The 26,324-nt window shown below is 40.4% G+C and overlaps 1 protein-coding gene across 1 annotated transcript in view; it reads right to left on the reverse strand.

Moving 5' to 3' along the window:
• The window catches only part of RGS6 (regulator of G protein signaling 6), a 456,413-nt gene extending 433,204 nt beyond the window's left edge, over positions 1-23,209 (reverse strand). Inside the window, exons 1-2 of the mRNA XM_054567333.1 lie at positions 23,132-23,209; positions 49-157 (exon numbers count right to left, since the gene is read on the reverse strand). Of these exons, the coding sequence (XP_054423308.1) occupies positions 49-137 (89 nt within the window). The 5' untranslated portion in view covers positions 138-157; positions 23,132-23,209. The remainder of the gene's footprint in view (positions 1-48; positions 158-23,131) is intronic.
• Between the last annotated feature and the right edge of the window lie 3,115 nt (positions 23,210-26,324).

Below are 26,324 nucleotides of genomic sequence, written 5' to 3' on the forward strand. Positions count from 1 at the left end.
ACCCGGAAGACACACACACAGGCAGCATCGCAGCACTGAACCCGGTGCCTTACTTTGCGGTAGACTATCATGTTTGGAGAACTGTCCTCTGGGTCAGCAGTCCCCACTGCTCTTTGATCTCCGGATCCCTGAGCCATCCTGGGTATCTTCACTCACACTGCAAAAATAAATGAATAGGCCATTAAGACATGCAAGATTATATAATGAGAACCCTGCAGTACAAAGAACTAAGTATCCTTTGGCAGGTGGCATGAAAACAAAACATGATGCAATTTCTTCTTTTGCCTCATTTGTTGAAACAGTATTTTTAAAAACTTAGGGGTGATTGTGGTTTTATTGTCCACATACACCCTTCTAATCCCAAAGCAACATGTTCTTTATTATTCTGCCCAGAACTGTGTACTCTGGAGGTAATTATATACCAGTCTTAAGTAATCTCCTGAAGACAAATAAAACCATGCATTTTGATGTTGATTTTATTTTTTTACCAAAGTTCATTTTATGATTAATTCTCTGCATTAAAATATTGAATACTTTATCAGGGAAATGTAAATCAAAACCACAAAGAGATAACATTTGATACCGACTAGGCAGGTTATAATAATAAAAACAAAACCTCAAATAACAAGCATTAGAAAAGATGTGGGTAAATTGGTACCCTTGTATGTTATTGGCAGGAAATAGAAAATAGTTTGGTGGTTCCTCAAAAGGTTAAACATAGAATTACCATATAACCTGACAATTCTACTCCTAAGAACTGATAACAGTTATTCAAACAAACATTTGAACATGCCTGCTCATAACAGCACAATTCACAATTGCCAAAATATGGAAATAACTCAATGTCCACCAATTGATGAATGGATAAACACAATATGGCCTACCCCTACAATGGAATATAATTCAGCCATAAAAAATAATAAAGCACTGATACATGCTACAACATAGATTTATGTTGAAAGCACTATCTTAAATAAAAGGAGCTAGAGACAAAAGATCACTGCAATTGACTGAACGTTTATGTCCCCTCAAAATTCACATGTTGAAACCCTAACCCCTAAGGTAGTAGGAGATAGAGCTTTTGGGAAGTGATTAGTGCCCTTATAAAAGAGATCCCAGAGAGATGTTTCTGAGTGAGGAAGCCATTCATAAACCAGGAAGCAGGCCCTCACAAGACACCAAATCTGCCTAAATCTGCTCTTTAACTCTCCAGCCTCTAGAATGGTGAGAAATAAATTTATGTTGTTTATAAGCTATTCAGTCTATGGTATTCTATTACAGTAGCTTTAATGGACTAAGACAGTGACATACTGTAAGATTCCATTGACGTGAAATATCTAGAACAGGGAAATGTACAGAGACAGAAAGCAGATTTGTAGTTACTAGCAGCTGGGGAGAGAAGGCATTGAGGAGACTGTTTAATGGACATGGGGTCTCCTTTGCAGATGATCAAAACTTTTTTCAACCGAATAGAGGTGATGGCTACAGAGAACACTGTGAATGTACTAAATGCCTCCAAAATGTATGTTTTAAAATGGTTAATTTTATGAGTACTGTTATGCATATAGGAGATGGGCTATGATAAAAGCAGTAATGACAGAAGAAAGACTATTACAACTCAAAATAAAAACTCATACATTTGTGAATTTCACCTCAATTAAGAATGAAAATTTTTAATTTGACTTTTAAAATGCCTGAAAAGATGGTAGTGAGACAATGAGAACACATGGAATTTTCCAGTAAAGAAGCCAGTTCAATTCTTGGTATGACAATATATTTGCTGGGTAATCTCAAGTAAGTTAAATAACCTGTTGGATGTTGGGTTCCCTATGTTAATTTTATTATAAAATGTGCATGTTGAATACTTGCTATGTACCCAGAACCATGCCAAGGCACTCTTCTCTACATTGCTTTCATCAGTAAAACGTGACTCTTACTGACTACTCACACACAGGTAAGGGTCAAATACACTCAATATAAAAGTTTCATATAAAGCCATAAAAGTCCTATACAAATGTTATCACTAATCTAAGAACCTGCCTGGGTTATTTGCACAAAATTCATAGGCTTTTCATCAAAGAAGCTTTCATAAATACCATATTTGACAGAAAAGGCCATTACAATTTTTTTAAAAAACTCAGGAAACATTTTATTATAAACTAAGTTGGTACCAAAGGTCATTCCATGAAAATAAACGAGGGCAAAAAGGAGGAAGAGACAAGAATTTTGTAATTTGTTTAATTACCCAAAGTATCCTATTTGTATAATGTTGTTTGCTTTCTTCATCATTTATGAATTAGGGTGCATTTTAAAAGCTACATTACATGAAGTGATAAAGAGCATCATTCTATTATCTCTACTCATGGCAATATCAGTATTTCTATGAATATAGTTATTTTGGTTCTAATCAGTGGCTTTTAAAGTTAAATGGAGAATACACTTTTTTATTCATAAATAACTATTTACTTATCTACTCCTTTGCCTTAATATAGAATATGACTGAGCACGAAAAACAAAAATTAAGTCCATTTATTGCATGCTCATTTGCCTATTTAGAAGAGCCATTTTGAGTCCCTATTGCTTTATTTTAAAACGAACACTTCCACTTTAATGAGTATATTATCTTCCAAGTAGAAAACTGTGTTATAACAGTAAGGTTGGAAATGACCTAGAAACAATCATGTCAGTGCTCCCTTTGCCTTTCCCTGGCTCTCCTCCCTGCCCCCCAACAGAAGCATTTCTGTGTGTTAAAACAGGCTGAGGTCCCAGGTCTGGGCTTTAGACTGCTAAGTGAATGCAGCCAGGAATTTTAGTGAGTCTAGTATGTAGGAGAAAAGCTTCCATTTTTTATTCTCTATCAACTCACTTTGAAACTCAAGCAAATCATTTACTTTTTCTGTGTGTAGAAAGAATGATATCTAAAACACTTTTTAGTCCTTATGTCAGCATTTGTTAGAGAGAACGGGATGCAAAACCTACACAGGTAAAAATGTTCTGAATAGTCATTGACTACTGAGCTGATGTGCAAGAAATTAAAGGAATACGTTTCATTCATTGCAATATAGTATAAAATATTTATTTTTAAATGACATATAATAGAAATAGGAATATTTTAAATTTAGTGGTAGAGAAAAACAAAACTTTCTTCACGTTATTTATATAGAGTATGTGTATATATACATAGTAAATAATTCAGGGACTTTGATTTTAACAACTGAAGAATGTGAATGTTTTTTCTGAAAATATACAACTGCATCTCAATAGAAAAGAAACATGGTAATAATATTCTTTACCTATATAGGCATACAGCTAACAAAATAGGAAAACTGAAAATGTGTTAAGACGATGCATTTCATAACCTCCAAGAAGAGACAAGATAGTTTAGTGGTTACAAGCTGGCCTCTGTCATCTGACAGATCTACGTCTGGATCCTGGCTCTACCACTTACCAGCTGTGTGACCTGGGGCAAGTTACTTCACCTCTCTGTGCCTTTGTTTCTTTATCTGTCACAAACCGCAGTCCCAGAATAATGAAAACCCTTCTGAACTGAGAGGCCTGGTTCCCCCACCTGATCAGCAACTAAATAGCTGTTGGAACCAAGTCAAGCCATAGCTTCTCTGCATCCCAGCTGGATGTTAGCTATAAAAGCCGACATCATTAGTATTCCCTCCATTTCTGACCTAGAGCTCAGAACGTCACACATCTAAGTTTCCTTCAAGCCCTGCCAGAATATTCCATGCCACCTCTCTTCCATCATCACTGTCTATAATCCAGCCCAACACCTCTATTCATGACAATGCTCATGCTGAACTTCTCAAAAAAAATCACAGAACTGGAGTTAAGCTTTCCCTCCCAGACTGAGCATTCCTCCCCTTGAAGTAACTCCTGTAATACCACTACCTACCACTAGGTGCCATAGGACTCAACACTTACTCTTGGAGCAAACACAGAGCATCCACTCCCAGGACTCCATGCTAGGCCCTGGAGATATAAAAATAAGTCAGACACAGATGTTCTCATTAAAGTGTTCAGAGTCCAGAAGGGGTGTCCACAAAAACAGGACATTGCAATGTAGGGTGTTCAGTTATGATAACACAGAACAAGAGGAGGGGACAACTGAGATCAGAGCAGAAGGATGAACAGGAGTCTGGAGGGAGACAGAAGAGGACACTCGAGCCTAGGTGACGACACAGGCGTGGACATCTGAAGGTCCAGAGGTGGGCACTCAAGAAAATAAAATGGAGATGATCTGATCTCAAGGAGAGTACGTGGGAGAACAGCCAAATGTGGACAGTAAAATAAAAGGGATTCCTACCCATCTGGATTGATGACTTCATTTACTTGTTCATCAGGGGTCTCCTGTGCTAGAAATCCAGTTCTGCCTGGGCAGAATCTTTGTCAGTGGCGTTCACCCTCTATCTCTGGCACCTAGAGCAGGGCCTGGAACATAGTTGGTACTCAAATATTTTTTAATAAACCGTGGAACTGATAAGATTCTACCAAGATGCATGTGTACTCCTTCTGGAATACTCACCTAGATAATAAGGCATTAAAACTGCCCAAGAGAAAGGGCTCTTTCTCAACAAAGACCTATGTATGGAATCACACATGAAGATTTTCCCCAGGGTTTACTGACATGGATCAGCTGTGAACTCAGGAACCCACTTTTGGAACCCATGAGCAATTTAGGTAAGAAGGAATATGTGGGAGGGTGGGAAGTGTAATGCAGAGAGACCCTTTGAATAACAGAACACTTGAGCATCTCTGACTCAAACTCTGATTAATAAATCTTTTAAAAGTCAGGACTGCAATTTACTCTGCACTTCAACTGCATTTGAGGCTCACAGTTCTGACAAATGCCAGGTGTTTTCCTTTGTAATAGAAGCACCTCTACAGCAATCAAAGCCTAGGGTCCAGCAGATAGCAATGCTGAAAAGAGCAGGTAGGAAAGATCCAGTGATGTGGAAGAGGAAGGTTGGCTTTGCAGTCAGACGGGGAATTTCATCTCAGCTCTTCTCACACCAAGGCCACACCACGCCTAAACTTCCAGTTCTTCACCTGGAAGAATAGAACCCTCTACTTTGCAGGGTTGCTTTTGAAGAGAGAATAAAATAAGCCATATAAATTCCCTAGCAAAAAAAAAAAGGAATGTAGAAATGCACCAGCAGTCTTCTCCGCCAGTGTTTGGCCAGTGAGAGTCCCAGGCCGCCTGCACCAGAATCCCTGGAGAAGCCCTTCCCCCACCCTCAGGTATGCTGACTGGGTGCATATGAGATGAAGCCAACAGCAGTTTACCAAGCTCCTCAGGTAATCCCGATGCCCAACTAAGAGGTAAACCACTGTAATTACACTACAACACCACTAAAATTATTGTGACACACAGCTAAAAGCCTTAAAATGTCACTCCTGCCGCTCTTAGTGACCAGTCCTCAAAACTCTATCCAGGGAAATATCTTGTAGGAGAGGTAATCAAGTGCTGACTGTAACACAGTCTGAATATTTATACTGCCAAATAAGAATTCTGTTGATGTTATTTCCTCTCCTCCATATTATATCAAATTCACATTGTTTGCTTCAGCCCATTAAAACTCAATGTATTTTCTTCTGACATTGGCAATGTTAAGCACTTCAGAAGAAAAATTTACAAGATGTGTGCTAGCTCAGTAGTACAAGCTTGTTTATATAGTTCTAATCTGCCTGAGTGGGCAGGAACCTCAAGGGGGAAGGAGGAAGACAACAGCTATAAAGAACAAATAACTCTTCCTGTTACAGCAGAGACTGCCAACTTGACATTTTCTATATATTCAAAGTTCCGATGTTCAATGACAGATCAAGTATCTGTTTCAGGTAATGCACCAAAGATCTTAAAGGTGCCCGAGTTCAACCTCTGGGGCCAATTTTGGTGGCAATGCCAGGCACCCAGTATTTTACTGGGATCTAATTTCTTGATTATTTCGGGACTTCAGTGAGAATTCGGTGGTTGCCAAAAGCTGACCCAAGGAACTAGCAGCCTCAAAATCACCTGGGGGCGGGGTGGAGATTCTAAAGGTACGTGTTCCTGATTCCCATGCTCCAGAAATCCTAATCCCATTGGCCTGGGGTTGTCCCGAGGGATTTGTGATTTAAATGTTCCCCAGATGATTTGGAAGCACAGGCAAGTTTGGGAACCGCTGACCTAGATAACATAGAACCTGCCTTCTCTTCATGTGATCCCTCCCTCCAGTCCCAGGTTGCAGCCATGCTGAGGTGGGGCTCCTTTAACTTTCCTTGTATTTAGGCAAAAATTCACTATAATAGGTAAAGCAAGGGTCATGGTACCAAAGAACTGTCTCTCAATCCTAGCCATTCTACTTAAGTGCTGCGTGACCATGAGCAACTTACTGCTAAGCGTATTTATATCGGTGGCTCTCTGCCTCGCCCGCTCTTCAGAATCACCTGGGCAGTGCTTCGCAGCCACCATAGCAAGTGAATGCTATTATTCCTACCCTACAGATGACAAAATTGAGGTTCCAGAACATAGGTAACTTGCCCAAAGTAACACAGCTTTTCAGTCAGGAAACTCAAACTCAAACTCAGGGCTGACTCCAGTGTCCCAGATTTTGCAATATGTCAGCCTCAGTCTCCGGTAAAATCATCTATATAAAGGGTTTAAAATAAAATTGTGTAAACATACAAAATTTAAGTATATACCTAAATATAAAATGCTTTGCACCTATATACTATAATAAAGCACTTACACAGTACAACTGGTACACAGTAGGTCCTCAACTAATTTGTGGTTTCTTCTAATTCCTAATGTATCAGTGAAGTTGACTTTTCCATACCAAGCCTATCTACAGACACATAAATAAATGCAATCTTCTCTGGGTTGCTACAGCCGCTTGACAGACTAAATAAACTAATCTACCAAAGCCACTTACAAAGAAAAATATTTTTGCAATCCCTATATTAAACGGTAATCCTAAAAATTAAGCTGGGAGGGAGAAGTACAAAGTTCTTCACCTAACAGGATGTGCTTGGCTGTGTGACGTGCCTCCTGGTCCTGGTGATACAATCTCTGCTTGAAGTTCAGGTCCACCTCGGCATCTCCTCTTACCAGGTTCCAAACTCCACACTGCTCTGGACACTCTCAGACCCTATCCACTCCCCACTGACTCTTCCTGCCTTTTGAAATCTTTCTTTGTATACAGTATGCCCACTATGTCCTTCTACCTTCTCTTTGAACTTTGACCTTCTGTGACCTTACTGGAAACCTGGCTTCGCCCAAGCCCATCCGCCCTACAGACCTTTGTTCTCCTACCGGGTATCTCAAGACCAGGAGGGAAAGTAAAGCATCCTCCCAGCTGTCCATCGTTATTTGAAATGATTTCCCTCGCATCCTCCTACTCAGTTCCCTTCTCCTGTGACACTCATATCACCAGGCTACGCCCCTTTCTACCCATCGTCACTGCTGTGTCCCACCTCCCTCCTGCTTATGGCCTTTCATTTCCTGAAGACTCAGGTTCTGGTTCCAGTTCTCAGAGGTTTACTCTACCCCTTAGTCAGCCTCAGTGACTGTAACATCAGACTCAGAGCCCTCATTGCAAGCCTGGTTTCTCCATCCTTTTTATTCCCCTGCCTGAGCCCTTTTCCTTCATGCCTCCTCCCCAGCCACAGCCTCACATGGCCACGTGCTGAACCTTATCGTCACCAGTGCCCATCCCACCTCAGATCACCCCCCTCCACACTTTACAGCTCAGTTACTCTACATGCACTGCAAACATTCTTCAAACTTATTTAGAGAGTAAACCTACAACTTTTTAAATATTCTTCTCTCACTGGCCCATTATAACAGTCACTCAGTCGCTCCCTTGCAAATACCCTTCACCCCTTCCCCTTCCCCTTTCTGTATCATATCTCCTGGCAGATCTCCAGCATCGGCAGAACGAAGCATGTCCCCCCAGTACCTGAATATCCCAGTTCACCTCCGAGCAGTTGAACACTTTGGGGTGGGGCGGCGGAGGGGTAAGGAGGGAATCCCACAACCGGGCTGACTAGTGGCATTTTAAATTCATGAGCACAAACTTTAAATGAGTTCATCAGTGCTGCCGACCAAATCTAAAATTGCTTTCCTACTGAGTTTGATCTCTTTTTCTGAATTGGTTTTCTCATATCTTCTGCACACAGTCTCAGTGGATGGGGTCACTTCAAACTTCATGGAAGAAATGGGAGCCAGGAGAAGGCATGTCTCTCCTCCTGGGACACCCTCACCTAAACCACCCTGTTCTTGGTCTTCCCTCCTATTGCAATGAAGGAAGTGTTGCTGCATTTACTAAAGAAAAGTTGCTCCAGTTTTGCCCTTCATTGGAAGGTTATAGAACAATTCTTCTCTCCTCATCCTACCACCACACCAATGGGGCTCTAGCATAACACAGTAAATTGCAGCAAAAAGACCTCCAAAGCACAAACTCTCTAAGGAGTAATTAAAAAACCTGAAGTCAAAAGAGGAGACTAAAACAGGGGAATTTTAAGCTTCTGGCACCTACAGCTACAGCAAACATTAAACACAGCCCAACTCCTAGCCAAATTAAATAAAAACCCACACTAAAGGCCTAGTTATCTTAGCTCCTGTTATCTGACACATCGTGTTTGGCTTTCAAGCAATCATCAGAGCCAGACTCAGATATGACACAGATGTTGAAATTATCAGAAAGAAAATTCAGCTCTGGCCAAGTGGCTCAGTTTGTTGGAGCATCGTCCTGTACACGAAAGGGTTGCAGGTTTGATTCTTGGTCAGGGCACATACCTAGGTTGCAGGTATGATCTCTGGTCAGGGTGTGAATGGGAGGCAGCTCATTGATGTTTCTCTCACATCAGGTGTTTCTCATATTGATGTTTCTCTTTCTCTCTCTCTCTCTCTACCCCTCTCTCAATCAATCAATCAATCAATCAACATATCCTTAGGTGAGGATTTAAAAAAAAAGAGAAAGGAAATTCAAAATAACTATGACTACATATGTTAAGAGCTGTAATGGGAAAAGTAGGTGGTAACTAAAACAGAGAGACAGAAACTCTTTTTAAAAAAAAAATAAAATCAATCCTTAAAAGGGGAAATGCTAAAAGTCAAAAACACTGTGACCAAACAAGGATGCTCACTGGTAGGCCCAAAACGGCAAAAGGAAGAATCAGTGAATTTTTATAAAGATCAATATAAACTGTACAAATGAGAGAGAGAATTTTTTAAAAGTGGAACATAACATTAAAGAACTATGGTACAGTATCAAAGATGTAACTAACCCAAGTGTAATTGGAATAGCAGGAGAAGCAGAAAGAGAAAAAGCAGTAAAAGAAATATTCAAAGGTATAATGACTGACAGCTTTGTAAAGTTAATGACATACACCGAAGCACAGATCCAGGCAGATCAGAAAACACCAATCAGGGTTTCAGGGGGAGGAAAAAACACTGCAGAAAGACAGAGAAAATACTGAAACCAGAGGGAGAGTGGAGTGAAGTATTTGAAATGTTGAAGGAAAAAAAAACACAAGCTTAGAATTCTGTATCTAGTGAAATTACCCTTCAAAAATGAAGGAAAAATAACAACTTTCTCAGACAAACAAAGGCTGAGCAAGTTCACTAGCAAATTTGCCCTGCAAGAAATGCTAAAAAGAAGTTCTTTAGGCAGGAATTCTTTTATATAGGTCAGAAACTTGGGTCTACAAAAAGAAAGAGCAAGCATCCAGGAAGAAATAAAAAAAGGAAAAATAAAATCTTTTATTACTATTTCTTAAACTAAGAGAAAGGAGCAAGACTCCTCTGGACAATGATCATGGGAAAGGAAAAATAATATTTTTAAAAAGACTACTATATCAGTGTCTAACATAGCATTCTAGAACCACTCTTGGTCATCAATAGTCCAAGGTTGGCAAACTCGGGCCTGAGGGACGCATCTAGCCTGCTGCCTGTTTTTGTATGATCTATGAGTTAAGAATGTCTTTCCACCTTTCAGTTGTTGAAAGAAGAATAAATATTTTGTAACACATGAAAACCATATAAGAGTCAAATTTCTGTGTCCATAAAATTTTATAAACAAACCCTTTGTTTACAAAACTTTGCAAATTTTATAAGCAAAGTTGTTTGCTTACTATCTACGACTGCTTTTACGCTACAGCAGCAGAGTTGTGCAGTTGTAACACAAATCATGTGGCCCACAAAGCTCAAAATATTTACTATTTCATCCTTTATATAAAAGGCTTTGTGGAAATGAAAGCATACATTTTTTGCAAAAATGATTGTTTCCTGCACAAGCCCAATGACTTAATTTTTCGGAGGATAAAACTAAGGCCTGGAGTGATGGAGTTATATCCTAATGTCATCTTGTTAGTTAGCAATAGAGCCAGAATTAGAATTTGGGTCTTGAGATCCTAAATGTTTCTCCTCTCACATGAGAGAACTTCCATTTTGTAAGTATGGGATCTGAGGTTATACTGTCTAATACTACTAGTACTAGTGACTCTAGGGACTGCAAAAGTAACATTTTATTATTCTTTTATTTTACATGAAAGCTTGCATGACTGCTAGAGAAGAAGTAGGAGTGACAGAGAAGCTTCGCCAATTTTTATACACAAGATGAGGATGACTAAGAGATAAAGAGGATGACGTGTTCCCAGGGGATCCAAGAAGAAAGGCACTCCTCTCGACTTTTTTAAAAAAGAATGTCAGTTTTATTCCTTGGAATTTTGTTGTTTTCTGAACAAGTAAAAGAACAAGTAAAATCAGTATCTTTTCCCCCTGAACCTAGGCATTTAGATACCAGTGCATCTCCTCTATGATCTGTAAGGCGTGGACTTGGAGCAGCAACAGTAGGCTTTTCCTCTGCTGGACATAGCAGACAGCAACAAAAAAGATATATTCATGAAGCTCATCACAGAAGCAATATAGGTCAAAAAAATAACAACTGAATAGACTTCGGAGGGTCTTTTGTTATAGTTTTACTCATATTATGTAAATGGAAGACAAATATAGTATAAATAGAAAGGACCACTTCCTCCAGGGAGGGGTCTAATTTACAACAGAACAACCCTCAAGAACCAGAAAAGCCTGATGAAATTTTCCAGAGAGTTCCCAAGGCAATGAGTACATATGGGACCAAGATCCAAGAGAAGAGGAGGAAAAAGGAGGTGAGCCAGACATCCCATGCAAATAGTGCTTTAACCAGTTGGTCAAATTCAACATGTGTTCATGAAAATATTCTTAATACATTTTGAATGTAAGATAACTCCTTAATCTGATAAAGGATATATATAAAACACAGCAACCATAATATTTAATAGTCACACTTTGGAAACTTTCCCACTGAGATTAGGAATGAGACAAGGATGCTCACTATGACCACTTCTATTCACCATTATATTAGAAGTCTTAGCCAATGCAACATACAAGAAAATGAAATAAAAGGCTCAATTATTGCAAAGAAAAAAGTAAACACTGTTTTGCTGGTAATTTGATTGCATACATGGAAAATCCATAATAACTTACATGGAGCTATTAGAATTAATAAGTGTATTTAGCAAAATCACTGGATACCAGGTCAATATGTAAAAATTGATTGTGTACACCTACTACAAAGCACTGGAAATGCTGTTTCCAAAAGATATTTATAATAGTATAAAATAACTTTAAATACCAGAAATATATCTCAATAAAGGTGTACAATACCTTTAGAACATAGAGAAATACAAAGCACTAACAGAGATGAAAGATCTAAAGACATGAAGAGATATAGCATATTAATGAATTGAAATAATCAACACTCTAAAGTCATTCATTTGGGCTAGAGATCAATGCAGTCTCAATCAAAATCCCATCAAAAGATAACTTTAAAATTTATATAGTAGGCAAATGGCTAAGAATAACCAAGGTATTTTTAAATAAGAACATAGCTGGAGGACATACACTGGATATCAAGACATTATTAAGCTATATTAATTAAGACAGTGTGGCACCAGTATAAGAACAGGAACCCTAACAATGAAAGGGACTAGAAAACAGAGAGAGATGAACATATAAATAATCACCTCATTTATAACAAAGGTGACATTTCAAAGCTGTGGATAAGAAGAGATTTTTCGGTAAGTAATGCTGGGTTAATTGGATATATTGTACATGTGAAAAAATAAAATAAATATGGATCTTCTCTTTATGCTATAGATAAATTTCAACCTCAGGTGATTTTTTTTTACCTAAAGTTAAAAGGCAAAACAGAAGGGCTTCTGAAAATTGGGAGAACAGCTTTATGACCTTAGATTAGGCAAAATTTTTTAAGCAGGCACAGAGAAAAATAACCATAGAGGAAGAGGTGGATAAATTGGATTACATTAAAAGTAAGATCTCCTATTCATCAAAAGAGAGTCAAATGTCAAACCACAGAATAGGGAAAGCTATTTTAAGTACACATGACTGGAAAAATATTTGTATTAAAAAAGAAAATTCCTACAAATCATCAGGAAAAACATAGATGATCCAATTGAAAAACTGGCAATGAACCTGAACAGGGACTACAAAAAATTAAATTAAAATGACCAGAAAAAAATTTAAAAGGCACATAATTACCAGTTACTAGGGCAAACTGAAACCACAATGAGACACCACTCCACACCCACCATAATGGCTAAAATTGAAAAGTTTGACCATCCCAAGTGTTGACAAGTATGTAGAGATATTGAAACGCTTATCAACTAATAACAGGAGTATAAATTGATATGCCGCTTGGGAAAACTCTTTGTAAGGACCTGTCTACTAAGGTTGAACATATGTACTCCATGTCCCAGCAATCTGGTCTTGGGTGCATACAAAACAAAAGTGCATTTATATGTGCACCGAAAAACACATACAAAAGCTTACAGCAATGTTACTCACAGTAGCCCTAAACCGGGAATGTCCCAGATGCCCATCAACAGTATATGAATGGAGAGTTTATGAAATATTAGAAAGTGGATTGCTATACTGCAATAAAATGAATAAACTATTGCTATACATCACCACATGGATGACTTTCTCAAAAAAATGTTTTCCATAAAAAGCTCCAAGAAAAGAGTACATACATATATATAACTCCATATGTACTTCATATATTTCAAAAACAAGAACATACAGTGATAGAAATCAGGTTAGTAGTCACAGTGGGGAAAGGGAGTGTGTAGTTACTGGGAGGGTGTATGAGGTAGTTTCTGAGAGAATGGTAATATTCTGAAAGAACGGATGTATATAGTATTTAAAATTCATTAAGCAATGATTCATGTACTTTTCTGAAATATGTTGTACAATAGAATTCTATGTTTAAAAAAGAATAGTGCAAATATTTTGGAAGAAGGATACCGCATCTCTGGTTTGCAAGGTGGCACTTCAGCCATCTCAGAAAGGGCAATGCAAAAAATTATGTAATTGCAGGCATGTGGTCACAGGGATGCTGGAGGAGCCAGGGGTTGTGTCTGTCACTACTACATACGCTCACCCTGATGTCTGTGCACAGATCAGAAGCAATCATCACTGAATGAGCAAGCTCGTATAGAAGTGAAGGGAGATTAGAAACATGCCATTGAAGGAGTGCCTCTTATTATCCAAAAGCTTTATTTTGGATAATAAAAGCCTTCCAACTCTTATAAAATATTTCAGAGTGGTTGAAATACTCTGTGTCTATTCTTAATAATTTTCCTCTGCCCAGAAAATAAACCTAAAGCCAGTTTAGAGGATGGATGCAGTTACCATTTCTGGTGACCCAGTATATTTTTTGCTATCAAATTTGTTCCCCTGATAGGGAAGGATGGGGCTATGAACTATCCTGGACAGAAATGCTGTATCACTGGGCAGACTATTCGATCGAGGTAGACATCTGCTCTGATCAGGACTAGTTAGGGTCCCTCTCAGAGACTGAGATAATGATGCTGTAATAAAAAATATCCCATCCCTGTTTCGAAAGGATGTAACAGTGGAGATATTAGTGACCATATACTTTTTCTCTAGTGCTAGGGAAGGGGGAAATCAAAATGATGAGGTATCAAGTAAGAGTGCTGAGGTATCATTTAAGTCCCTGGATCCAGCCATGCCAGAATTTCCAGATACGAGTCAGATAAATTCCTTTCCTCTTCAGCTGGTTTGAATTTTGCTTTAGTTCAAAATTCAATAAGCACTATTTAGTTTTGCTTTTTTTTTTTTATCCACACCTAAGACAGCCCTGAATCACCACCACCACCACCACAACTACCACCATCATCATCATCATCATCACCATTTATGTGGCACTAAAGTCTCTCAATAGACTGACCCTAATTTGCATTTCTAGTCTTGTCAATCACGTTCATCTTCATATAACTAACAACATTACCAATCTCAACCCCAGGAAACTCTCCTGACCAAAAATTCCCAGTAAGCAAAGCAACTTAAACCAATCTACTTCCAAAAACACTTTTGAGAGCTAACTGATTGCTCTGGTTAAGGACAATTAGAAAATATAAGAAACTGGGAATTAAACAGATTTTTTAAGTGGGGGAGATGGTTGTAAGGTAAATGGCAGGCAAGGAAAATGGTTTTTGCAGAGACACTTTTGAAAGCTAAAAGAAGCCAAAGAAATAAAAACCTGAAATTGATAGCAGCTTTGACATGAAGCTAAATACTCTGTGCTTGGGGTGAGATACCTGAGATCTTCCTAATCAGTCATGCCAAGAAAGTTATATAAAGTGTATCCCAAGGTTTATCCACTTTACCCTTGAACCACAGGAAGATCCAGGCATCAGTGGTCAGCCTCTCAGTCTGAAAGTCTAAAAGGCATCGAACGCTTGGACAGAGAGCCTGGCAGAGTGGGGGAAATGCCCATTTGCATGGGAATTGTGCACTGAATGTAATATAGCAAAACCACCAAAAGTACTTCACTGCAGGGGAATGCTATCCTGAAAAACAGTAAGAAGTAACTAGAAATTCATTTTGGCACACCCTCTATTATCAACATAAGGTGAGGTAAATGCCGCCCATAATCAACTTTATTTTCTCATTTTTTTTCTTTCAGTAAACATATTTACTAAACAGTTTTGCTTGCAACATACATTTCACGTATCCCTGTTTCCCCCTTAGTTTTAAGTTCATCAACAGGCTTCTCCTGCCTGAAAAGTTTTTAAGAACTTGACTCTCAGTGGGAGATATTAAAAATTCTTTGTACCTCTGTCCAATTACTCACACTAAAGTGCCTCAGACACACTCTAGCCACCAAAACCATTTGGTCCTCCAGTGTCCAACTCACCCATTGAACCTCTTCAATGAAATCTCTCAGTGGGAAGTAACCCCTCCCTCATTCCATCTATATGTGCCTATCTTACCACATTCCGTTTCTCCTTTTCCCCCCAACAAAATTTTAAACTCCTTGACAACACCATATCTGATCATTATTATCTAGAAAAGTACTTTGGACTTACTACCGATGTGGACAAGCAGGGCGAGGAGCAGGGAAGAGCAGTGGAGGCCTTACACCAATGGGTGACCTGGGGTAGGAACCCCCGCCCCTCTCCCTACTATCTCCAGACTAAGAGTTGACTAAACCAGAGATTTTCAGGAACACGCTCTCTTTTAGTAATGCCCTTAAAGCAATCAGTTTCTCAGCCCTCTTCTGCACCAGGGGAGTATGCAGATTAGTGGTGTGAAGCTTCTTTGTCCAATGTCACACATCTCTGGCTAGAGGGAGAAACTAGACGCCAAGCCCCAAAACTACCTGCCATTCTGAAAGTTAAAGTGCCTTCCCCTAAAAAAAAAAAGTATATATTTTATATATATACATATATTTTGAATATATATGTTCAATACATTTATTCTTTGTGAATGCATACTTTCTGTTTTGACCAGCTGCTGAATTAGTCTTTGTTTTAGGATGTATGGCCAGCAAAATAATAAAATGGCATCTTCTTGCTTGGTTTGAAATCTGAACATAGTAGCATTTACAGGGCAGCTTAAGAGAAAAATACACTGGACATTTTTAAAAGCTGTTCTTACTCCCAGAGGTCACAAACAGAAAAATCCCAGTCAGCTCAAACAAGTGTTTGGTTTGGATTGGGCAGTATAGATCTACATGACATTTTTCTAATTGGATTTAATTGCTAATGATTACAAATGCATGGCAACAAAAGGGCTTTCTGAGCAGCACACGCTCTTTGCTTTAACACAGCTCTCACCCAGCCCTAACGCTGCCCCGCCGTGGGATCCAGGGCCTGATGCCACTCATCAGCACATGGGTGGCTGCTGGACTTTCAGAGAAAAAGGAAAGTGTCTCTATCCAAAATGGGTCAGAGGGTCTCATGCTTCAAGAAAACTTGGTTCTTACTCTGAAAGCAAGCAATAATTGGTTTAATAACCAATTATTATCAATACCTCTCACCTGAAAAGCTTGCTGTTATTCCTCTATTCACCCATGAAATTTCTACCTATTTCCCAAAGCCTGTCTCTTCCAGATCTGATTGGTTATACAATGTTATCTCTCTGAATTCAACTGTATTTACTATCTTTGTCATCTATTTGCTATGTAACCTGACTTATAAAATTCCACACACTTTTCACTTAATATTCTTTATTGTTCATTTCTGTTTATTTCTATCATTTCCAAGACAACTGAAATGATTATCTCAAGGGTAGAGTTTCTATCTATTTGCCACGTAGTTGTATATCAGGGACACTCAGGACTTGGGGTCAAATAAGAGCTGAATTTAAATCTTGGTTTCTCTACTCAATAACTATCTAACACCAGGCAAGTACTGAACATCTGTTTCAGCTTTGGTTTCTTCATCTGTAAAATATAAGTGAAACCACCTAATTCTTCTTAAAAGGCTTTGATTTCCAAAAAGCTTTACAAGTGTTATTATTTCATAAGGTCAGTCCATTGCTATATGACAGATCCATAGTTTTGTAGGCTGGGCAACTTTTTGTTTAGGAAACCATTTTTTTCCCAAGCATTTTACTATGCATGTGGCTTTGTGCTGGGACAGGATAAAATTATGGTTAAAAAATAAACAGACCATAGCCCAATGGGAAAGACAAACATTAACAGGATTTCAGGTGGATCTAGCAAGCAAAATCAAGCAAACAAGAATGGGGATTATAACTATTTGCATCTTGCACTCACACTTGCACCAGTCCATGCAACCATTCAGACCAGTCCGTGCATCCATACTTGTACCTGTCTATGTACTTGAACGCAGACCAGTCCATACATACGCCCACACCTGAAGCAGTCCAGGCATCTACACCAATACTAGTCCACCCTTCTTCACATTTTCACCCACCCATAGCTGTCACTCTGAAAGTCAGTAACTCAGCAAACATTTATCCTCTTCTACCATTTGCCCAGAGCTGTAAGAGATACCAAGAGTACAGGACAAAAACCAGCACATGGCCTTGTTCCGGGTGTGGGTCACAGTCTGGCACAAGAGATATCAGTGAAGCAGCCATCCCCATGTTTCACTTCTCTTCCTTCCAGTGACTAATGGCCTTGAGGCTCCAGGAAACACACACATCTTTGGCTACCGCAAAGGAAGATCTTTCCCACTCCACCCTCTCCACTGAGTGCCTGGGCGACTTGCTTTGTACAAGCCTCCTCGAGTCCAATGTTACAACTATGGAGCAGGATTCTCCCAGGGACTTAGGAGTCCCTGTGGGATGGATGGGGAAAAAAGAGGGGAGCCATTACCCCAAAATACTTATTTCCCAACAGATTTCTCTTGGAGGAAGTCATCGAGAGGGTGTGACCATCAGTTAACTCAAAAAAGGGATCCCAGCAACTGGAGGCTCCTTGTCCCTCCCCTGTCCTTGGAACGATCATTCTGCCCCTTGTTTCCACAGCAGGAGCCATTTTCAAGAATGCAGCCTTGACACATAAGGTGTTGTTGAGCCACTGGGTCAGTATATGTGACTGAACCCTAATGAGGCCTCTCTATACACTTTAAAAAAATTTTTTTATCCTCACCTGAGGACATGTTCATTGATTTTAGAGAAGGGGAGAGAAACATCGATCGGTTGCCTCTGGCACACATCCCAACCAGGAACCAGACCTGCAACCGAGGCATCTCTTTTAAGATTCTAGGGGGCAAGAGTGGAAATCTACTCTTACAGTTGCCCAAGCCCCGTATGCATGTCCCCTTATTACACCTGCCGCCTACAAATCTGGAGTGGTCTGCCACTTTCTTTGCCCTGCGTGTATAGGAGCCGGTTTCAGATTTCACCTAGGGAATTCCTGAGGTTGCAAACCAACAACTGATTATTAATATTACCAGAAAATAGTGCAGTGTGACAGGGTCCTTCTCCTCGAGTTACTATGCCTCCTCTGCCCAGTACACTGCACAGTGTACTATTTTCTCCTCATAGCCACACACACTCAAGGGATATATTTTTTATTCCTATTTACAGATGAGGGAATTGAGGTTCAGAACAATTAAGAGGGTTTAAAGGGCCTGTTGGTCTACTTGAAGAGCTATTGATCACAGCTCTCTGTCACAGCTTCGGGCCGGCCAGATCTCAGTGTGACACAGGCACCTTGAGTATTTCCGAGGGGATGTTACCACTAGCTCCCATTCACGCAGAACATTCATCTCAGAAGGCTTTGTTTAATGTGCACCTCCCCCTGGGCAAGAAAATAGCCTCTTGGGTAGGACAGACACTAGTGAATAAGGGAACTTAAAGGTGGCTTTTCCTTTGATGGTTTTATCTAAGTGTTTAGAAAAGCCAAGACAGCTAGTCTCCACCACAACTCATTTGAGTAGCCTCCATTACTTGAGCAGCTACTTGGTTCATATTCAAATGCAGGGTCCGGCAGAAGTAACACCACTGAGTGTGGCTGGTAGGGTATGTGAATGCCTGGCACGAAATGGACAGCAATTTGAACATTTCACCGAAAATATTGTATGGTGTGCTTGAGTGTGATATTGTTATGTTACAGAATTACATGCTTATGATTTTGTAATAAAAGATTTTTATGTAATAAAAAAGGCATTATTTGTGCTAGGCCCTGTATTTATACATTTTTTAAAGGTTGCCATACATAAAAATGGCTGAACCCTGTGTTTCTAACACCTAAATAGAAAGGAAGGATTCATTTTCTAAACACAAAGTAGCCATACAAGGATGACCAAGAGAAGGGTATTTCAGCTTCCTGGGCTCTCCTAGCTATAAAATGCACCCCCTCAATGCCCTCTGCTCATTTCCTTAGTGACCAACCTCATAGAATGGTTGTGGTGGTCTGGTGAGCATTGCTCTGCTTTCGGGGTGGGGGGGGGCGTTGTGTGTGTGTAGGAGGTATAGGGGGTGGTGTCTGGACTCTTGCTTTCTTTAGCTGCTGCTTTGGTAGTTAGAGTAATTTGGTTTGGGGGGGTGTGTGTGTGTGTGTGTGTGTGGGTGTGTGTGTGTGTGTGTGTGTGTGTGTGTGTGTGTGTGTAGGAGGTATACGGGGTGGTGTCTGGACTCTTGCTTTCTTTAGCTGCTGCTTTGGTAGTTAGAGTAATTAATAGCGAATTTCCTCCCTCTCCCTTTACTGGGATATAGATGTGGCAGAAAATAAATTACCTCAGGGAGGCAACAGTGAAGTATTTGATAAGCTTTGTGGTTTGTCACATCTCAAGCATGTACTGAGTTGTTATTTAGTGTAACACATTAGGTTTAATGTTTATTTTAACCACCTAGTTGTCAGCATTTTTGCTTTTCTTGCAGTTTGAAGAACTTCATTTTATGACTGATCACTACTTGCGTTACAGACTTTAATAGTTCCAAATTCTAGATGATTCTCTCTCTTCTCTCAACCACTTCAGAAAGTCTTCCCCCGCATAGAGATACTGATATTGACTCAATCAGTGCTTACTGAGGGCCTACCAGCAGGCAGGTACATTGCTGGGCATGGAGGAGGGGGATGCAAAGAAAAGTGAAAGTGTCCTGCCCCCAAAGAGCTGATCCGTAGTTCTCTGTGCGGTCCCCAGACCAGCAAAGTCAACATCATCTGGGGACTTGTTAGAAATGTACACTTTCAGGCCCCACTCCAGACCAACTGAGCAGAAGCTCTGGGGGGACCCCCCTGCCCCCAGTCATCTGTGTTTAAAAAAGTCCACTTCAAACAAAAATTACCCTCATCAAACATCAAAACAACAAATATCCTGTTAGCTTATTGAGCTAAATCTGAAACTGTCATTTGTTCTTTGAGGAAGCAGAGACCCAGAGGCCAAAGGCCACATGGGGAGTTGGTGAAGGGGTTGAAATCAAAACTAGGGTCTCCTGCCCAGAATTGCCAATGTTCTATTTCCTTTTTGATGCTTTCATCCCTGAATCTTATGGGGAACCCCAAGCATTACTGACTCAGAGTGCCAATCTTGCTTTTCAAAGAAAACAGATAAACAGAGAAACTACTCTCTGAAAATAAGGACCAGTAACAAAAATTAAAATCTTATCTATCAAAACCATTCAGAAAACTAGCAGTAATCTTCCAAACCTTTAACACATATCCAAATTCCACTGACATCTGAACTTTGGGGATGAGCTCAGGGGTGGGGGTAAAAATCCAATGAATAATGTGATCACAATAAAGTCTGGAAGAATATATAGTATGCAAAAATGTCAACAGTGGTTCACCATCTGTGGGAGAATTACAAGTAATCTTTTTTTTCTTTGTAGTTTCCTGACCATTTCCCAATGCTTATATATTTCTTTGGTAATTAAAAAAAAAAAGTAAAACTGTTTCTTTGACATGTTACATCCATATAACTGAACATGAAGGTTTATTTCGTAATTCTATTTCTCTCCATATAGCAGGACAGTGTGTGTGTAGTAATTATTTATATCATGCCATATGTTACAATGAAGATGAAATTTGGTAAATATATTCCTTCCAGCTGGCACTAAAAATGAAGAGGTTAAATGCTTTCCTAGGTTCAAAGCATTATGAATTAAGACAAGCTAACTGTGAGGCAAAAGGAAAATTAATCCCGGCACTGAGATCTCAGAGGGCATCTCTTTTGAAAAATGTTGATGTGACACAGAGCTCCTTACTCATATCTCCCTGACATTTAACCCCTGGCACAAAACAGAATGTTCAGCAGTTCCTGGCAAAGTCTAAGGCATCCAGGAGATAAAATGCAGGGGAGAATATCAGAGAAATAAGAAACAGAATCATCCTACTTTCACATAAAATTCTGTCCCTGTGGACAAGCAGACATCCAAAATTACTGGCAAATTTTATTGTCCTAAACATCCTTTCAGTGGGTAATTATGCTTTTTGATCATAGCACGGTATGTACAAATGTCGAATCATGATGTTGGACACCTGAAACTAGTATAAAATTGTATGTCAACTGTACTTGAATTTTAAAAAATGTCTTTTCTTTCACAAGAAATGTTTGTTCATTTAAAAAGTATCTATGTTGGCTATCTTATTCCACAAATCATTTATAAATAAATAACTGTCTCATTTAAAGAGACATTTCTGCCATAAAAGCACTATTGTAATGTTTCACTTGATAAGAAAAATTTGCTGCTTGAGGAAAGCTAGCATTGTTTTACTAAAACTCTCAGGAATATATCAGTGAATGTTAATTTAAGTTTCTTAAAGGAGACAGAAAAGTGAAGAACCAATGTAATGAATATGAAAAAGGAAACACCAGTGGCTACCTACATCATCAAAATACCTCACAGTAGCTGACATTTCTAGAATTTACAGACACTTTCAAGAAAGGACAAGTTATTGGAGGGCAGGAATATATATGTATACCACAATGTTTACATATGTACACAACGATTTAGCTTGACAATAATATCAGAGAACTAGGAAAGAAATCTATCCTCTAGGTTTTCTCTGTTCAGCACGCCAGCTTTTGCTTACAAGGGTGTATCTCCAAAGAATGTTAAATTCCCCTCAGTCCTCAACTTAACTTTGTTCCACGGCATAGTCCCATCCATTGCAAAATTAATAAACTAATAAGAATAAGAATAAATAACATAAAGAACATAGAACACACACAAAGTTCCTCACCAACTCCCCAGTGCCTGCTTCAAATAAATACCTAACTGCCTATGAAAATTAATCTATAAAAGCCTTATTTAACATATTAAGCTAAACCTAACAGTTACCTTTTGTCTACCACTTTTTGACAGAACACACACACTTGTAGCTCAGTTTCTCACCTCATGTGGACACTTACAAGCCCACTTCTTATTCTTCCCCTTGTCATCCCCCTCTAGTAAGGAAACAGTCCCAATGTTAGGCTTTACCTACTACTGCTTATTTGGCAATTTTACTTCGGGGCTGCTAAAAGATATTGATTAGAAATTACCTGCAGATCCAGTTCCTAAGCACTAGTCAATGCCGAGGGAACAATTCCAATCCAATGATAAGATCCAAAATATCTTCATTTTGTAACATGGAAATGCCACACCTCTCAACGAGAGAGAAAGAAATAATATTCTTCCCTACTCCATCATATTTTTTCAAAAACACAGCAGCTTGCATTCTGAGCAAAATTAAATTTTCTGGGTCACTTTCCCTATCTCTCTGGGCCCCTTTCTCCGCAGCCTCGCAGGGACTGTAAAGGCGGTCAACCAGCTCAGTGGTCATCCTCTCGGGAGGAATACCTCGGCTCCCTTTCCTGCGGCAGTTCCCCCAAACCAGACCTGGACACCCACCCGTGCGCCTCGCTTTCTCTTCCTCCAAAGCACAAACGGGCGAGCCGATTCGGAGGAAAAGTTAATTACAGTCTGCTTTGGAAGTACAACTGCCCTACCTGCGATCCCCAAATCACGGGCAGACGAAGTCTCGAAAAGCACGCCCCGGCCGCACGCTGGCCCCAGCCGGTGAGTGCTCACCCCTCGGAGCCCGGGGACGCGGTTGCCGCGCAGACCTGCACCCATCCCACACGAGTCCGCACGCCAGCTCGCCGTGCCGCTTACGTAAGCTCGTGCCTCTACAGTCCCAACTGCACACACGCACGCCCGACACCTGTCACGCATCCGAAACAGCCCAGCACCTACAGCCGGGCGACGAAATGACATCAACACAGAGGAACTGGGGGGTGGGGTGGGGGGCATGCCGTTTTAAAGCACCTTTTCCCCCACTAGTGTCTTGCCCATTGTTGTCACAACTACAATTACCTTAGCAACCAAAGAATTGCCTTGACTCCCCCCTCCGGTTTCCGAATTTGTCCTAAAGCCAAGCTTGCACCAGGTTCATGGTAAAGCTAAAGAAGCCCAGAAAACGGGGATCCGCAGCCTCTTTAGGGGCGGAGGGGACGTCTGGGTCAGTCTCTTCGCGGCTCTCCAACGCCTCGCCTCGTTTTTTGCGAGTTTCCGGGGCGGCGAGCGCGGGGGCTCAGCGGGCGGAGAGCGTAGCCCCGGGCCGGCGAGGAGGCGCGGCGGGTCGCATGGTGCCGGGGCGCGGGACGCTCGGCTGTCTCCGGAGCGCTCGTGGCCGGCCCCGCTCTCCGCCCTCCCCGGCGCTCGCCCTTCGCCCGCCACTCCCCGCCCCAAACTGGCGGGGTCCGCGGAAGGCGGTCTGCCCCCTCAGCGCCCGCCCGCTCCCGCAGCTGTGGGAAGCCGGCGCCCGGGCGGAGCTCTCGCCGCCGGGTAGGGCCGAGCTCCGGAGCTGCCCCAACTCGCGAAGCGGCTCAGCTCGGCCGCTCGGAGCCGCTGCAGCGGCGCCCGCTGTCGGGTGTGGAGTGGAGCTGCAGCCCGTGCCGCGCGCACCTAGGCGCCGGCACCTGCACGGGGACCGAGCGTCTCGGGCGGGGAGGGGCGGGGCGGGGCGGGGCCGAAGCACCTGAGCCCCTCCGCTAGGCCGCACCAACTCCCGGCTCACCTGTTCCCAGCGCCGCGGAAGGTGCAGACGGCGATCTGTCGGTAGGAACAGAACACCTAGAAATTCCTGACGCTTTAGCTGCCGCCAAGAAAACTGGCAGATTGGCTCAGCGATACAGAAGCTCCTTCCGTCAATTCCAAGAACCGGGTGCGTCTGGAAACTTCATTGGCGTCAGGTTTGTCTTAGGGATTCCTGGTTCAGAGTGGTTTACACGATCGTCTTTGAATCTCTCTGACGTGTGTAGCTGGCGCCCTCTAAATTAAAACGGGCCACCGCAGTCGTCAGGGATATTGTTACTAACCTCATCATTTTTATTGATTCAACATTCACTACACACTCCGTACTTCGAGCGTTTTGTGATTATTTATTTGAAACACTATAAAAGAACTTTAGAGAAAAATGAGCTCTGCAGATATTCTTGAGAAAAGTTGAAGACAGAAAATAAAGGGTAACTTGAATTGATGACATTCTTTAATGTGGGAACTTTGAAATTTGATATTTAAGACCCGGAAAGTTAAAATAAGATTGGTGGTGCCAACTGGTAAACACAGGATTGGTGTGCAATATCAATGTTATCACTGTCAACAATAAATTAAAGATTTATTCTTGAATTATATTGGGAGCGGGGGCTCTTGTAATAAAATACCTAAAGGCTTCTAAGGATGGAAGACTTGGACTGTTTTCACCCATGTGGGTCCAGAGGTTGAAATTTAAGGTCTCCTTTCCTACATACATCTCTCTTCCCTCCATTCTATTGATGAATTAGTGTATTAGTTCTTTCACCCAATAGACAGTAATAGACAGTAATATCTGCCCTATGTTAGACCCTCTGCTAAGCACTAGAAATGGATGAAAAGTAAATCTTAAATGTTAACCACACGCACACAAATGGTAATTACGTGAGGGGATGAAGTATTCTTAACTAACCTTATAGTAGTAATGGTTTTTGCAGTATATGAGGGGAGACCCCAAAAACCCAGAATATCTTCAGGAGGGCAGGCCCCTTGCAATACAGGATTCCCCTGGAAGGTGAGTGTTCTAGGTACCTATCTGCATCAGTGCATCAGCTGGCATTGCTGTGAGAGGCTGCTTTCAGCTTCAGCTAATTTTTTTGAAGACACTTCCAACTGTTTGTCCATTTCATGACAGGTCATTTATGAGGACAGCTCCCCACACCATGCTGAGTATTGAGCAGGACAAAACCAGTGTGACCCCCCATGCCCCTCCCTCCCTATTCACTCAATTTTGCCCTGGAGTGGCTTTTGTTTCCCCGGATGAAATCCTCAAAGGGAAATATTTTGCCAATGTGGAAAAGGTGAAACAAAAAATGGCAGAAGCACTAAAAGGCATCAAAATCAATGAGTTCAAAAACTGTTTTGAGCAGTGGGAAAAACATCTAAACAACTCAATAGGTGTATTGCATCAAATAGAGAGTTTGACGGAAGTTTAAACATATAAGAATAAATACACATTTTTTAATAAATTCTGGGGGTTTTTGGGTCCCCCGCCTTGTATATGTCTGTCAAATCATCACATAGTATACCTTAAACTTGATGTTATATGTCAAAAATATTGTAACAGAACTGGGGAAAAAGATATCAAGTCAGATATATAGATATATATATTTACTTATATTGATATATTTTATGTATTTTATGGTATTTCTAATATACATTACATACTTTCTTATACATATATGGAAAGCATTTCATTTAATTTTTGATATCATAAAATATTTTATACATATATACATATGTGTATGTAATACACACATACACATGTATATATTTTTATATATAATTTTCATAATTATATTTTTATATGTTATATCTAATGATAAACATAACTTAACAAAGAGAAGCCACACTTTTTGTTGCCATGGCCAACAAATTGATTTACATACTAGGAAACTTAGCAAACAAGTAATTATATTAAAGATATTGGGAGGCAGCTTTCACATAGTTGGAGAAGAGAATTACAGCTATAGAAAGGGGAAAAATTAGAATAAAACCAGTGATGTTGCTTGCAATTAGAAGTGATGGTGTAAAATTATTTCTAATTTAGATAGGTAAATAGATAGAAAATATATGTACATGTCTGTAAGACAGCCTAATAGCAAAAGATCAATGTTGCCGCCCACTAAATCCTGAAAGAAAATAAATTTCCTGGTTATACATTTTAGAAAAGGGTCTTTCTCAAAGGGTGGCTTGAAGGCCACAATGTCTATATCGTCTAGGGTATTTATTAAAACAGTAATAAAGATTCTTGAACCCCATTTCAGACCTGTTAAATTGAAATTTCTAGTGATGGGACCCAGAAATCCGCTTTTGAACAAAAATGCATTGATTCGCGGAAGGCAAACGTGGCTACACAAAAGGCAAAGAGAGGCCTAAGAAAGAGGCAGACCACTCACTCTACGCTGGTAGGTAGCGGGTTTAGTGAGCAAGCAAACTTACATAGGTGGCTACAAAATGAGTAGGTCTGCACACT

The sequence above is a fragment of the Pteronotus mesoamericanus genome, unplaced genomic scaffold, assembly GCF_021234165.1.
Source record: "Pteronotus mesoamericanus isolate MK-2021 breed Mesoamerican mustached bat unplaced genomic scaffold, CSHL_Meso_final contig_182, whole genome shotgun sequence".
Classification (NCBI taxonomy): domain Eukaryota; kingdom Metazoa; phylum Chordata; class Mammalia; order Chiroptera; family Mormoopidae; genus Pteronotus; species Pteronotus mesoamericanus.